This window comes from Oryza glaberrima, chromosome 4, assembly GCF_000147395.1.
Source record: "Oryza glaberrima chromosome 4, OglaRS2, whole genome shotgun sequence".
Classification (NCBI taxonomy): Eukaryota; Viridiplantae; Streptophyta; class Magnoliopsida; order Poales; family Poaceae; genus Oryza; species Oryza glaberrima.
In genome coordinates, this window is record NC_068329.1 from 16,309,262 (window position 1) to 16,324,752 (window position 15,491).

Consider the following 15,491-nt stretch of genomic DNA (forward strand, 5'->3'; position numbering starts at 1 on the left):
GATGTGCTCCTATTATAAAGACTTTCACCATGATATATTATACATACTCCCTCCGTACTCGTAAAGGAAGTCGTTTAGAACAATGTTTAAGTCAAACCTTGGGAATATAAATCATGAATAACTCTCAAGTTGTTGAGTTTGAAAATATAAATTTTATATAAATAGATTTGTCTTGAAAAATACTTTCATAAAAGTATACATATATCACTTTTCAACAAATATTTTTATAGAAACAAGAAGTTAAAGTTGTGTCTTGGAGATCGTGTCGCTATCCAAAACGACTTCTTTTACGAGTACAGAGGGAGTACAAGGTAAAATTTGCTACAGGATACTCAAAGTTTGTGTAATTTGCTGGCAGACATAAAAAAACCATGTCACAGATGAAAGACGCTCTTAAAAACTGGTAATTTGCTGGATGATACTTTCGGCTCAATTGGAGAGAGAAATTCTTCAAAAAGACAAGAATGGTCAAAAGCTTTTGAGCTGAGACTAGAGCGAAGATAAAATATAATGTATACTAGTGATGTATTTGGGGTGATAGCAAATTTAAAGTTGCATAATTTCGTAGTTTTTTACTTTAAAATCATGTTTGAAGCATTTGGTCTGAGGGGCAATCTAGTCTTTCTTAAGAATTTATCAATCCAATTGACTCGAAAGTGCCCTCTAGCAAATTATTAGTTTTTTGGGATGTTTTTCTGCCATGACACGTTTTTTCAATGTCTTTCAGTAAATTACACAAAATTTAGGTGTTCTATAGCAAAATTTGTCTACATCCAAACTAGTATGACTAGCACCCATACAAAATTATCTAATTTTTTTACACATATTTTTATTCAAATTTAGTTAAATGGTTTTCTCAATGTAAAAGTCAAACATTACCATCATCGGATTTTCAATTTTTAAAAGTCATACCAGCCAATACTCCTTATAGATAGCCATAAGGCCCGAGGCCCAACGGTCCGGCCCAAGGCACGGCATTTGGCCCGGCCCAAGCACGGCACGACCCGACTGGGGGGTCGTGCCCGTGCCGACCCAGCCCGACCTTTGGGCCGTGCCTAGGCTTCCCCACCGGCACGATGGGCCGACACAGCCAGGCCTGATACGAAGTTTAGGGATGCACATTAGACTTATTTTCAATCATATATAAGGCACGACACAAAGAATAGAGAGCAATAGACAGGTTGATTCTTCTTGGGTCATGCCTAGCCTGTGCCTAGGCCGGGCCGAATGGCCATCTATACTACTTACTTTTTTCCCCTGTACTTTACTTGCTTACATGTCCGCTACGACTTCTATTAATTCTAATTAGAACCTTTAAGCATCGAACTTCAATGTCGGGGACAAGCTCTCGAACATCGAGCTCGAGGCGAATGAGAAGGCTTTGCTGGAGGCGACGCTCATGGAGGCCCACAGGGAGAGGGAGAAGAGTATCCTCAAGGGGAATAGGAACTGCTGCCTGCCATCACCAGCCCACTCCAATATCGCTGCTGGCACCATCGACGAGGAGACATGCAACTCTTTTTTTTATAAATTTGGTTAAACTAAAATAGTTTGATTAGAAAAAAGTCATAGCAACCTTTAATATGAAACGATGGGAGTATCTTCTATTCATGGCATCAACGAAATGTCCGTGTAGTAGAACAGGGATGAAAGGGAGGAGGATGAGAAAAAAATAGACCGTGGTGGATAATTTTTGTCATATGATTTATAAACACGATAGATTAATATCTATTAATATGTATTATATCACTCTATAAAGATAGATTAATATGTATTATATCACTCTATAAAGATACTCTATAAAGATGTAAATTAAAATTTAACTTACGCAAGTTGTAGAAGAAAAAACAACAAATTCGACATCGTAGAATCAACGTAGCAGTATGACGGGGTTTTGTACAATTTTAACCAACTCAAACAAACTTTAATGTCCAAGCGATTCAAATTCGAAGAGGAAATTTATGAGATTTACTTCCAATGCTGCAGTTCTGCGAATACAGTTAAAATTGATTTGAAAAAAATCGCTTGCTACTTTATACTCTACTGTACCATGTACCAATTTGCACGGCAGAATTCGAGACGATAAATCATCGTACTACATATAGGTATAAAGAATATCATAAGACGCACAGTCTTGTTGAAAGTAAACCATCTCCAACGCATCTGTCTGATCAATGATCATTGTGCAAGCATAAACCATTTGCCAATCTGATTTATTGATATTTAGGAGTTAGGACCAACACAACACATTGGCCTAAATTACCAGCTTATTATCCAAGATAATAACTACAAGAGCACATATCAGGGCAAAAGTACTAAAATCAAAGTCTCTTAACGGCTCACATCTTTGAACATAATTAAGACAAATCGTAAGCTAGGTGTTCGTCCCAAATCAGGATCATGTCCGGCGACCACCACCGTCGACGATAATGTCCTTGAAAGCGCCATTGCTGGGGATCATCGGCAGCACGTGCTCCTGGTGAGGCACGACGACGTCCAGCAAGTACGGCCCCGGCGCCGCCATCATCTCCTCGACGGCGGCGCGGACCTCGCCCTTCCTCGTCACGCGGGCCGCCGGGATGCCGAAGCCTCCGGCGATCGCCACGAAGTCCGGATACACCTCGCCGCCGCCGTTCGCCGCCGGGTTGCCGAGGTAGGTGTGCGCCCGGTTGGCGTCGTAGAACCTGTCCTCCCACTGCACCACCATGCCCAGGTGCTGGTTGTTCAGCACCATCACCTTCACCGGCAGGTTCTCGACGCGGACCATGGCGAGCTCCTGGATGTTCATTAGGAGGCTGCCGTCGCCGTCGATGTCGACCACGGTGGCGCCCGGGTTGGCCACCGCGGCGCCGGCGGCGGCCGGCAGGCCGAAGCCCATGGCGCCCAGCCCGGCGGACGAGAGCCACTGCCTGGGCCTCCTGAAGGTGTAGTGCTGCGTCGCCCACATCTGGTGCTGCCCGACGCCCGTGGCGACGATGGCTTCCCCGTTGGTCACCTCGTCGAGCACCTGGATGGCGTACTGCGGCGGGATCTCCTCGCCGAACGTTCTGTAGCCCAGTGGGAACTCGGCCTTCTTCTTCTCCAGCTCCGACCGCCACGCGCTGAAATCGAGGTTCTTGCGCTGTTGTTGTTCCAGCGTGGCGTTCATGCCCTGCAGGGCGAGCTTGACGTCGGCGCAGATGGAGACGTGCGGCTGCTTGTTCTTCCCGAGCTCCGACGGGTCGATGTCGACGTGCACGATCTTGGCCCTGCTCGCGAAGGCCTCGACTTTGCCGGTGACGCGGTCGTCGAAGCGCACGCCGAGCGCGAGGAGGAGGTCGGCGTTGTCGACGGCGTAGTTGGCGTACACAGTGCCATGCATCCCGAGCATACGCAGCGAGAGCGGGTCGTCGCTGGGGAAGTTCCCGATGCCCATGAGGGTGGTCGTCACCGGGATGCCCGTCAGCTCCACGAAGCGCCGCAGCTCGTCGCCCGACGCGGAGCACCCGCCGCCGACGTAGAGGACGGGTCTCTCGGCGTCGCCGACGAGGCGGATGACTTCGTCGAGCAGGTTGGCGGCCGGCGGCTTCGGCAGCCGGGAGATGTACCCCGGGAGGCGCATCGGCGCGTCCCAGGACGGCACGGCCATCTGCTGCTGGATGTCCTTGGGGATGTCGACGAGCACCGGGCCGGGGCGACCCGTGGTGGCGAGGAAGAAGGCCTCGTTGATGACGCGGGGGATGTCGTCGACGTCGAGGATTAGGTAGTTGTGCTTGGTGATGGAGCGGGTGAGCTCGACGATGGGCGTCTCCTGGAACGCGTCGGTGCCGATCATGCGGCGCGGGACCTGCCCCGTGATGGCGACGAGCGGGACGGAGTCGAGGTGGGCGTCGGCGAGCGCGGACACGAGGTTGGTGGCGCCCGGGCCGGAGGTGGCGACGCAGACGCCGGGCCGCCCCGACGAGCGCGCGTACCCGGACGCCGCGAAGGCCTCCCCCTGCTCGTGGCGGAGCAGGTGGTTGCGGATGGCCGGCGACCGCGTCAGCGCCTGGTGGATCTCCATCGACGCGCCGCCCGGGTACGCGAACACGTCGCGGACGCCGCACCGCTCCAGCGCCTCCACGAGGATGTCCGCGCCCTTCCGCCGCTCCGTCGGCCCCCACCTCCGTTGTAGCGGCTCGGCGGCCTGAGGCGGCTGTGGCGGCGGCGGCTGGGAGCGCGTGGTGGTCGTGGTCGTGGTCGTGGCAGGGCGGGTCGACACCGACACCGTCGAGCACCCCACGCGCGTCGCGTGGTGGCGGAGGCGGAGACGGTGGACGGGGGCGCGAGGCGGCCGGATGCCGCGCGGTTCGGGCGCGGCTGTAGCAGCGGCGGCGGCGGCGGCGAGGGAGGCGGGTGTCGTGGCCATGGCGGCGTCGCGTTCGCGTCGCGTCGCAGCGTGCGAGAGGGAGACAAGGATGATGATGATGATGACACTGGGCGGGCGCGGCGGCTGGGAACTGACGTGTATTTAGGCACGGGAGATCGATCAGTGACGTAGTGGGGGTAGAGTGTGCGCGGGACCCACTCGCAGTGACACGGGGTCAAATGTGGGGACACGTAGACGCGCGCGTGGAGCACATGGTACGGCGATAAAAACCGCGGGTTATTTTTGCCTTTTGTCGCGCACTGCCGCGGCTTGGAGTTTTTTTTTTTTCCAAAAGGTGCAACACAAGTACAACTATTCTCTAATAAGAAGGCACACGTATAAAACTTATCCCGAGTAGCATCTCTAAAAACTACTAGATGGGTATATTTTGAGATTTACAAAATTAGTATAGATGTTCTAGATATATCATCTATATTACTAAAAAGTAGTTAGTCGTAAATATAAATACATGTGTTAAAGTTTAAAATTTAAATCCAAACAAATATATTTTATCACAAAATCTAACAGTTAAAATACGCTTACTTAATTTCATGTCGTGGCTTGGAGTTTTTTTTTTTTTTTTGAAGACAGTGGCTTGGAGTTGGAGGGGTGGCCTCATCGGAGGGGCCAAGGGGCGCGTCTGCTTTAATTTTTCTTAGTATCGCATGTATCTCGAGAGATTGAAAGGCATCATCTGCACTTGCTAATAAACCGCTGCCGGACCACGGTTAATCATTATTTTTTATGACCTTAAACTATTGCCCAAGAATAACTTAACACAAGACGGAGCACTAGTACTGTGTACAGGGGAGGAGCTGTTAGCTAGTGTCAGACCATCACTCACCCTAAATAAAAATTAAGACTTCCGAGGATGACTTGGTACTACACTATAGTATCATGTGGAATGTGTAAGTGCCTGATTGGTTGTCATCCAGGAGCAAAAATAATTAACTTGACTAGACCTTGTTTGTGGTTGATATATTATACTGAGACCACGTTTGCCTTGGGTGGTGCATGGGCTCCAGCAAAAATGCAGTTGCAATGTTATTCTATTTGCAGCAGGGCTCATTTTCTTGTCATTACACAACCACAGATCTATCACAGTTGGTTCATAACGGGCATTTGGGTTTGCAGGTTCCGCCTACCGGTCTAGGCCTATTCTGATGTTTTTTTTTTTTAAAGTAGTATTGTCTTCACGTGAATCAGTGCTAATTAATTAAGTACTGCACCACCTCACTGTGTCTTATTTGCTTACATCTTATTTACCTGTGTTCATTCGGTGAAACTTTATGATGGTTGACAGGGACGGATGGAAGAGGATTAGGATAGGTGGCTGTGTTATTACGTCAAGAGATTATATAAGGGAATTCTTAATTTTATATCGACTGGAATTGTCAGAAATTTCAGTCCCCTTTCAACCTTGCGCTGCAAATGAAGAGGGAGAAGGGATGGAGAAGAGAGGAACATGACTGACAGGTGATAGATCCGTGATGGTAGCGGCAGCGACCACATACCCGAGGGTCCTCTTCTCCAGTGACGGTGTGACGGTGATGATGAGATTAGAGTTTAGGGTTTGGGATTGGGTGGGGGTGGGAGGGGGCTATGGAAGGGGGAAGAGGGAGGATCCCTGTGGCTTAGAGGATCGATCTTGGCCTTGGGCTGCGACAAGTGGACAGCGAGGCTATAGGGGTGTCACTGAAGCCGTGGGGTGTGTAGGGATGGCAACGGGGCGGGGCGGGGCCGGGTTGGGCTGGAACGGCCCCGCCCCGACCCTCGAACTCTCCACCCGCCCCCGGCCCCGGCCCCGAGTTGGCATGCGGGTGGAAATCATCCCCCACCCCTGACCCCACGGGGCCCTGCAGTAAGTAGCAACTCTATCCATTCAGCCAAAAGAAAGCAAGACAATCTGATGTTTAGCAAGGAAAATATTGTACATACTTCATACATGTGACACATCGATCATAAAATAGCATCATCAAAATTCAGAAAAAACAAAAAAAAAATTATCATCCATCAGATTAAGGATGGCATCAGATCATCAACAAAAATCATGTTCTAATTAGGGATGGCATCAGATCGGAAATTAGCGATGAAAGAACACAGAAATATAGATCAAGAAATACCTCTCGGAGTCTCTAAATCCTTCTCTCGACGTGCGTCAGTGCGTCACACTGTCTCAGGCCCTGCGCTTCTGCGCTGCATGGCCGCCGCGCCTCCTCTGCCTGGCCGCCGCATGTGCTGCGCCGTCGCGACGCAACGCCCTGCCCCGCCGCACTGCCGCGCCTCTGCGCCGCTGGAAGAGAGGGGAAAGGAGGGGACAGGACGATGGAGAGGGCAGCCGGAGGGGAGTGGACAGCGGAGAGCCGGAGAGGGTGAGCCGGCCGGCGAGATCTGCGGCCGCCTGCTGCCAGAGTCGCATGTGTCAGGGTGTGTCTGTGTGTGGCTGTGTGCAGGCCGTGCGACGCGATGGAGGGGTTGGGGAAGGGAGCCGAGTCAAGGTGCTAGGGTTAGGTCTGCTGGTTTACTAGGAGATGGGCATTTTGGGCCTCCGATGGGCTACGATTTAAGAGGTAATATACCCCACAGGGACCCGCGGGTCACCCGCGGGTGGATTTTTCCCCGTCCCCTCACCCGAAAAAATGCGGGGCCCTGCCCCGACGGACCCGTGGGGCAGAAATGCCACCCTCCCCCGCCCCCGTAGGGGCGAGTACCCGCAGGGGACCCGGCCCCCGCGGGGGAAATTGCCATCCCTAGTGGGGTGAAGGCTGGCGATAGGCTGGGTTGATGGTGGGGGGTAAGGGAGCCGTGGGGTTAGACGGTAAACAGCAGTGAATCTGGTGGCACGAGCTGTTGAAGACAGGGAAGCGGGCAAACGGGAGAATGGCGCGGCATAGGATTAGGAGAAAGATCTGAAAGTGGAGGTGGCCAGTATGGCGGGTCTCACCGGTGTCGTTGATGTCCTCCAGCCAACCAACAAGGTCGGGCAGGGGCAGGATCGGAGGGCATTGCGGGCGCCGGGCGAGCAAGTGCATCGAGCGCCTTGTCCGTGTGCGAGCATGCTTGGGAGGGAAAAAAGGGAAGGGGAGGATAAGGTAACTGTTCAACATCAATATAATCTTGATGTAATATTTTTTCCTTTAGAAACACCTCGATGTGATCTTGACCATCCAAAAAGTTGACTGAAATTTTAGTTATTTTGGATCACCTGAAACTACAAAGAGGCCAGCATCTGCTCTTAAACATAGACCTTACCCAAGTAAATCATCAAATAAATTTGTGCTTAAACATAATTAATGTAACCATCACTTTATAATTCCATATTACTTTTCTCCTAAATAGTTTACCAACCAATAAGTTCCGCTACGGTCATGCCTCATCAGGATAGGTCGTGCATGTGTGCAATTATAGGAGGGAGGGTGCACACATTATGAGGACCTGCATTAATTTGTAATGTGTTTTAAAAAAAGATTAAATAAATATAGAGAATTGCTAATTACGTTGCAAATGTTTTGTTAAAAAAACTTTCAAATATAAATATAACTAATAGGATGGCCCACGCAATTGCGCGACTATCACCTAAATAAAATTGTCTAAATTTGCTAAATAGTCATATCATTATTTTAGGATTTTTTGAAAAAAATCAAATCTCATTAACCAATTTTGTAGTTTTAAAGTCACGAAAACCACCATCCCTTTACTTGCTTGTTCAATCCACTACGGCTTCTATTCATTCTCCATAGACCTTTAGAAAATTTGACCTTATAAATATTATAGTTCATTGTTTTATAGGGTTCACTTTTCGTAGCTTTTTAAGTTTCCGTGAAACATTAAGCTCCTTTACAAGTGGAAGGTCTGTTTTATATTTTTAGATGCCCCATTAATTATGGTCCAAAATACTAGGTAGACTTTTATGATGAGGTGGAGGAGAGGGAGAGGGAGAGGGAGAGGAGAGAAGAGAAGAGAGAGAGGAATAGCACCCCTGGGGCAGCCTCGCGTTTGTCTTCCCTCACCCACAGCCTCATCGTTTGATATATTTTCTGAATATGCCAAATGGTATATTTGCAAACGAAAATCAATTTGTGAATAAAATTTTATATATGTGTTCTTAGCAATCTAAAAACAAATGCTGAAAAATAAACTTCAATGAAAAAACCCTAAAATCAGCTCCAAATTTAACGTTGAAAATTTAAATTTTGGCTGATAAGCATATGAATATGCCAAACGATGAGGCCCCCAATCTCCTCCTAAAGTTCTGGGCGGCGGAGCGGGGTGTACGTCCGCTACCGACCACCTGCGGATGGATCTGCAAATTGCGCAACCGTAGGGAGTTTCTTGGCCGGTAACCGACCAGGGGTGCTAGCTGTGGAAGCAAAGCTTGGTCACCATCGATAACATATCCTTGCAGCTAGTTGCTAAGGCCTGTGAATGTCGTGACTCGTTAATTTTGTACATGTATATAGAGTAATCATTCATGTTGAGCCAGATGAATCGAGTTAGATTTGTATCATCTAACTATACCACCCTTCCAATCCTACAGGCCAAATCACCCAGATCAACCCGTACCGTCCATCCGCCATCTGATCTAATCTCATCCATCCGCTATCCTCCTCACTGTGCGCACGATGAGCGATTCCACCAATTCAGAAATCACGCGATGACTATGCCGCACAAATCCCCACCCCCTCCTCCGCCCCCTCGCTCCTCCCCACCGCGATAACTCCGCCCCCGCCTCCTCGCTCCTCCCCCGCTGCCATAGCCCGCCGCCTCCTCGCTCCTCCTCGCCGCCCGCCCCACGAATCCCCGCGCCTCCTAGCTTCTCCTCCGCGCCCGCGAATCCCCGCCGCCTCCTCGCTCCGCGCGCATCCTCCCTCCTCGCGACGGGGCAGCGAGGTCGTCCCCTTCCGCTGCCACCCCCGCTGCCCACGCCGGAGACGAGGTCGTCCCCAGCCACCGCCGGAGCCGTGGTCTTCCCCGGAGCCGACGTCGTCCCCAGTTGCCGCCAGAGCCGAGTTCTTCCCCATCCGCATTGGATCTGAATGCACCACATATCTTCCCCTCTGGAAATTATTATTTTTGGATGAAATTGACGGAATACCAATGGCTATTGCAACAAGGTAATTTGCCCTCAACCTTTAGCTTTTCAAATCAGAATCAGTTTAATTACTTCTTTGTTTCTTTGCATCATTTTCCCCTTGACTGATGCTTGCACTGATGTACTATGTTGTCATGGGGGATGTTCTAGACGTGAGGACTGGCAAGCCATCTCTTCATATATTTCTTGCTGATATGAGAACATTCGAGGTATTGCCATGTAAGTGCTATTGCCTATAATGTTCTTTAGACTAAACACAATATTATAATTTTACCTAACACAAGTGCATTGCATGTTGTTCGGGTCAATTTGGAACCAGATAATTGATTTGTATTTCAAGCTCCTCCTGCTGTAGCAGCAGTAAAAAAAATGCTCGAATGTGATTGGGCGACACATGTACATATGCTTTTAAGGTATGCGGGATTATCAGAGTTCTGTTGTTGCTTCATGTCACAAAGGAGAGGACCATTTTATTGGTACCATTTATCCATATCATGATGGCCATGGTAAAGTTGATCCGCACATAGTAGCGTAATCAAATCTCATGCTTACTGTCATAAGTTAGTAACTTTAAACATTTTTTTTGTGATTAAATGATTTACAACCCAATCAAAACACCTTGAATTACTTCAAGGCAAATTAGGAATTACATATCTTGGTAAAGAGCTCATATCATTATTTTATTTTGTTTTTAATTAAAACTTTCATTTTTCCTCAGTAAATCATGAAGTTACAAGATTATTATTTTGGTTTTTTCGTCAACGAACAAATCATTCCATGAGAATGTCAATGTATGCCTGTATCATGCTCAAACACCTCGATCTAATTTTCAGATGATGTTAACGATTGATTGCTGCAGGATAGAGGCATACAAAGTGCAGGCAATAATTATGTTTTTAAGATAGCTCAAAAGAATATTTAGTGAAATTTTATCTGGGGTGAATATGCTGGGATTGCGAGTCCTCCATCTTTAATTGTTTCAGGGTAGAGGCATACAAAGTACACACAATATTTATTTCAGGAGTTCTGTCCTGAAGCTATCGTTTTTTCTGCAGTCCCTTCAGTGACATCTGGAAACCTAGGATCTCACCTACAAAAATAGGTAATTTTTGCCAACTGCTTGACATTAACTGGAATATCCCCTTTGTATATACCAGTGATCAATTTTGGAGCTCCAGACAATGAAACCATGCCTTAATATCCCTGAAAGAGTGCATTAGGTGAATCCAGTGATTATCCTGGAAGTCATGAGCATGGATTCTGATGCTTCCTATTTCTCCTCCGATAATTTCAATTAAAGACGTGTTTTCTCTAGCATTTTGAATATTGCAGTATGCCAATGACTTAGTTACTAATGATGTAGTGCATAAATTTTATGGCAAGTTCTGTTATTTCTTTTCAATTGGAAGTAATTTGCTTGAAAAGTGGTTAAAGGAGAAAATTTCTAATGCACTGTTTGGTTTCTCAGGAATCCAGGAGTTGGAGCCATTCGAACATGCAGCATGTCTCTTGCTAATGTCTTCCTGAGCTTTCAAATCATAAGGCCCTTGCCTCACTGATCAAAATATTCAGGTCACTAGAGGTTCTAAATTTGCTTGCAATCCTTATGGTTTCCACTCATCACAGTGATAAGGCACCATATTCTTATGGCCAGTGCTTCTATGTTCTGAGCTTACTGGTATCCATATTTTTAAGCACTCTATTTCTTTGCTCTGGTTTCTTTTTTTGCAACCAGTTTCTGATGGAACATTTCTTATGGCTAGAAATTGTCACGTAATCTTCAATGCGCTCTAGAAATTTCAGATTGAGCTATTTGAATTTTGCTATGTTAATTTGAATAATACAGTATTCCAAAGCGGCAGCGGATCATTATAACCAACTACCACAAACTATTCAATTGCAGAATTTCTGCATTCCAATTTTTGCATTTCTCAATTTAATCATGTATTTTGGTTTGAGTAATTGCAAAGTAAAATTGATTTTGTAATTGTAAAAATGAATGAATTTTCTGGACAACATTTAATGTGATTTTATCAAAACACAATGAACCTTTTAATTTGTCCGTATAGTTCTGTTTTCTTTTATTTTCAAAAGTAAGATCCTCAGTATAAGCTTTTGTTTGTGGATCTCTTAATAATGAATATTGGGGGTCCAATCCTCTCTTGCTCCACCGTTGGACCAGTAGTAGCAGCAGGTTGGAAGCTGGTGAACACGATCTCAGGGAAGGACACAATGGCGGCTTCGTACGATCTCACATATGAAAATTCTATCATTGCCTTAGATTTTACCAACCAAAGGTTAGATGCACCTGCTTGGTAACTGTGAATTTAGATGAAATAAATTTGAAGCAGTTCTTCTGATATAAACTGATGTGATTTCCTATCGAGTTATTAAAAATTATATTTGATGAAATATTTTTCCGAGTCCATCATGCATATTAATTCCTTACTGAATGTGTACTCTTTCTTTTGATTTGGCAGATGCAAGGGGTACTCATTCTTTTGATTTTGTCCAGATGGACAGCTCCAGTCCATAACATTCTATCTACACAGTCAACGACTCAGTTAATAATAAAACTGAAAAAATGTTCTCTTTTATTTTTAAATAAGATTTTCACACAACCTGAAAGTAAGATATCAAAGGAGCACTGGCCTGATATAAATGATTTTTTTCTGACGAATGTGGACTACCAATGTAATGCACATGCCTAAGATATTTAAGGTTTTTTTTTTCTGCAGTACTTAAAGACTTGTATTTTGTAATATTGTAGGTTAAATCTCAACTTCTGATGTATCTCAAGTGTAAATATGGTCATTGTCATATTGCTAATATTTTGGATTTAATCAAATAAATGATGACCATTGCTGCCCCTCACGTGTCTTTTTTTTTTTTTTGTTCTAAAGGACACTGATGTGTTTGTTCTGGTTTATCATTTTGTAACTGAAGAAATGGTTAGGTAAGCTTGTCTCCTATATAGCTATACTGATTGGTCTATGGAGCAATTATGCACTGATGTGTTTTGGTTTATATTATATCATGCAAAATTTGTATTTTTTATGTAAACAACTATGTATCGTATGATACATGTAGCTGAGAACGTGCATTGCACATGCACGATTACTATTACTAATATAAAAAGGAGTTCACCCCTAGCAATCCTACTGGTGAAATCAACCACTCTCATCTCATCCGTCCATCTGGCATCTCATTTAATCTGAGCCGTCCGTTGTACACCGTAGATCTATCTCCACCAGCGATTTCGCCCGATCTCATCCCACCAGCGATTTCGCCCCCCACGTGGTGACTGTGACGCGCAAATCCCCGGGGCCGCCCGCATCCTCACTCTGCGCCTCCTCTCCTCGCGATGGTGTCAGACCCAAGAAAATTCAGAGCCAAAAAATGGAATTCTCTCCTCTCTGTCACAATCTGTTGGGCGCTGCAAGACTCGGAAAAAACTAGGGTTCTAAGCTACTAAGACAATAATTTGGTTCTTGTTGCCCTTCTCATTAGTCTCGCTGGGTTATATACTCCCGAGCGGATCCAAAGCATCAGTTTTAACCTCATTACAGCTTAGATTCAGCATCCAGGTAAAAGTAAACGAGCATCAGCTCTTAAACAAAAATTACATGACAGTGAATAAGAGAACAGCGAATCGCCACCGTCGAATCCCGCTGTAAATACGAATCTTCGCATCTCCACCGTTCATTCTCATTAAATGACGTCAGCCAAACGGTATCACCATTCTTCAGACTTTCTTCAGTTATCTCTGAACTTTTCTTCAGTTATCTCTGAAATCTCCACTTCTGACAATCCTTTCCCCTTGAGCCAGACCTTGTCCTCAAGGTCTAAAGTGTGGAAAAGTGGCTTGGATGAATGTTGCATCTTCCCAAGTTGCATCTTCAGGTGTTAAATTCTCCCAGTGAATTAACCATTGAACCACTGGTTCATTTTGTCTTGGAATTACTCTCCTTGCTAATACTGCAAGTGGTTCAGTCTTGACAGTACCATCAGCACCCACCAGTGGAAGATTTGGTAGCGGAATTGCCTGCCTTCCCACATGTTTCTTCAGCTGACTAACGTGAAACACAGGGTGTATGTTAGCTTCTTCTGGCAACTGCAACTTATAAGCAACCTTCCCAATCTTTTCCAACACTCTGAAGGGACCATAAAACTTTGCTCTGAGTTTCAATGATCCTCTCAGCCCAAAAGCATTCTGTCGATATGGTTGCATCTTTAGGTAGACCATATCCCCTAACTCGAATTGTCTTTCACTCCTGAGTCTGTCAGCAAACTTTTTGATTCTGGTTTGAGCTTTGGCCAAGTTTTCTTTTAATCTTGCCAACATATCCTCCCTCTGCTGTACAGTTACTCTTGCCTCTTCTGAAACATTTCCAGGTATCGCCCTTTCCCCAATCTGTGGTGGAGATACTCCATACATGGCCTCATATGGAGTGACTTGCAATGATGTGTGATAAGAAGTATTATACCACCATTCTGTAGTAGGCAACCATTTGTACCATTCTTTAGGCTCCTGAAACACCATACAGCGAAGATAAGCTTCTACACATTGATTTACCCTCTCGGTTTGGCCGTCAGACTGAGGATGATAGGAAGTACTAAACCGCAATGCAGTACCCATTGCTTTAAAAACATTCTGGAATAGTTCGCTGGTAAAAATCCTGTCTCGGTCTGACACAATAGCCACTGGCATGCCATGAAGTCTGTATACATTTTCCATGAAAACTTGTATCACATCTTGAGTGTCAAAAGGATGAGACATGGCAACAAAATGAGCATACTTTGTTAACCTGTCCACTACTACCAAAATAACATCTTTTCCATGAGATTTTGGCAACCCTTCTATAAAATCCATTGAAATGTGTGTCCATGCCATCTCAGGAATTTGTAAATGGTCCAGCAATCCAGGTACATGAATATGTTCAGGTTTAGCTATTTGATAGGTTGGGCATTCAGTCACCTGTCTATCCACATCCTTCTTCATTTTAGGCCAATAAAAAATCTTCTTAAGTTTATGGTATGTCACCTTCATTCCGGAATGCCCTCCAAAGGTGGAATTGTGAAAGGATTGAAGCAGCCTTTGTCTGATATCAGTTGATTGTCCCACATAAATTCTGTTTTTATACCTCAGTAACCCAAATTGTAAAGTGAGCCCCTCTGCTCCTTCATTCAGTTCCTCTCCAGTTACTAACTTTGCATATTTCTCATCCCCCATGTAGCTGTTCTTCACATCCTCCACCCAAGCTGGATATACCAGAGTGATTGCCAAGCACTTGTCTCCATCAGTATCCCTCCTAGACAATGCATCAGCTGCCTTGTTTTCTTTTCCCTTCTTGTACTCAATACTGTAATCGAACTCCATTAATTTCAGCAATAGTTTGTGCTGAATTCCTTCTGTTAATCTCTGGGTTGCCATGAACTTCAAACTTTGCTGATCAGTTCTGATGACCACCTGATTTCCAAGCAAATAGTGCCTCTATTTCTTCAAAGCTTCTAAGATAGCAATAGCCTCCTTTTCATATGTTGAAGAGCTAGCTGCCTTCTTCCCCAGAGATTTGCTGAAATAAGCAATGGGTCTCCCTTCTTGCATCAGTACAGCCCCAATTCCAGCACCACATGCATCTGTCTCTAGGACAAAAGGTTGATTGAAATTGGGTAAAGCCAAAACTGGACAGGAAGTCATAACTTCTTTAAGATTGTCAAAAGCTTTTTGCTGTTCTACACCCCATTGGTAGTTGTTTTTCTTCAACAGATCATGAAGTGGTCTGCATATGGTTCCATACCCCTTCACAAATCTCCTATAGTATCCAGTTAATCCCAAGAATCCTCTTAATTTTGAGACATTTTTGGGTACTGGCCAATCCAGCACATCCTGAATTTTACTAGGCTTAGTTGCAACACCTTCTCCGGACACTATATGCCCCAGATATTCTATACTTCCTACAGCAAAAGTGCATTTGCTTCGCTTGGCGAACAATTTATGTGACCTCAGTA

At 45.7% G+C, this 15,491-nt stretch overlaps 1 protein-coding gene and 1 long non-coding RNA gene across 6 annotated transcripts; one reads left to right on the top strand and one right to left on the bottom strand.

The window, feature by feature from the left end:
• Window positions 1-2,311: 2,311 nt before the first annotated feature.
• Window positions 2,312-4,387, bottom strand: LOC127771277 (probable acetolactate synthase 2, chloroplastic). The gene has a single exon (XM_052297151.1). The coding sequence runs from the start codon at window positions 4,385-4,387 to the stop codon at window positions 2,399-2,401; it is 1,989 nt and encodes a 662-aa protein (XP_052153111.1). The 3' UTR covers window positions 2,312-2,398.
• A 4,688-nt stretch (window positions 4,388-9,075) lies between these two features.
• On the top strand, window positions 9,076-12,278 carry LOC127772182 (uncharacterized). Of its 5 annotated transcripts, none has more exons than XR_008017312.1 (6): window positions 9,076-9,501; window positions 9,630-9,698; window positions 9,799-9,985; window positions 10,535-10,581; window positions 10,948-11,776; window positions 11,960-12,278. It is a non-coding gene; the product is annotated as an uncharacterized LOC127772182 (long non-coding RNA). The 5 variants fall into 5 exon arrangements; XR_008017311.1 differs by having other exon boundaries at window positions 9,799-9,892; XR_008017310.1 differs by having other exon boundaries at window positions 9,799-10,581.
• The last annotated feature ends 3,213 nt before the right edge of the window (window positions 12,279-15,491 follow it).

Excerpts from the sequence above, each read along its gene's own strand:
- LOC127771277 (XM_052297151.1), bottom strand. The coding sequence starts at position 4,387 with ATGGCCACGACACCCGCCTCCCTCGCCGCCGCCGCCGCCGCTGCTACA.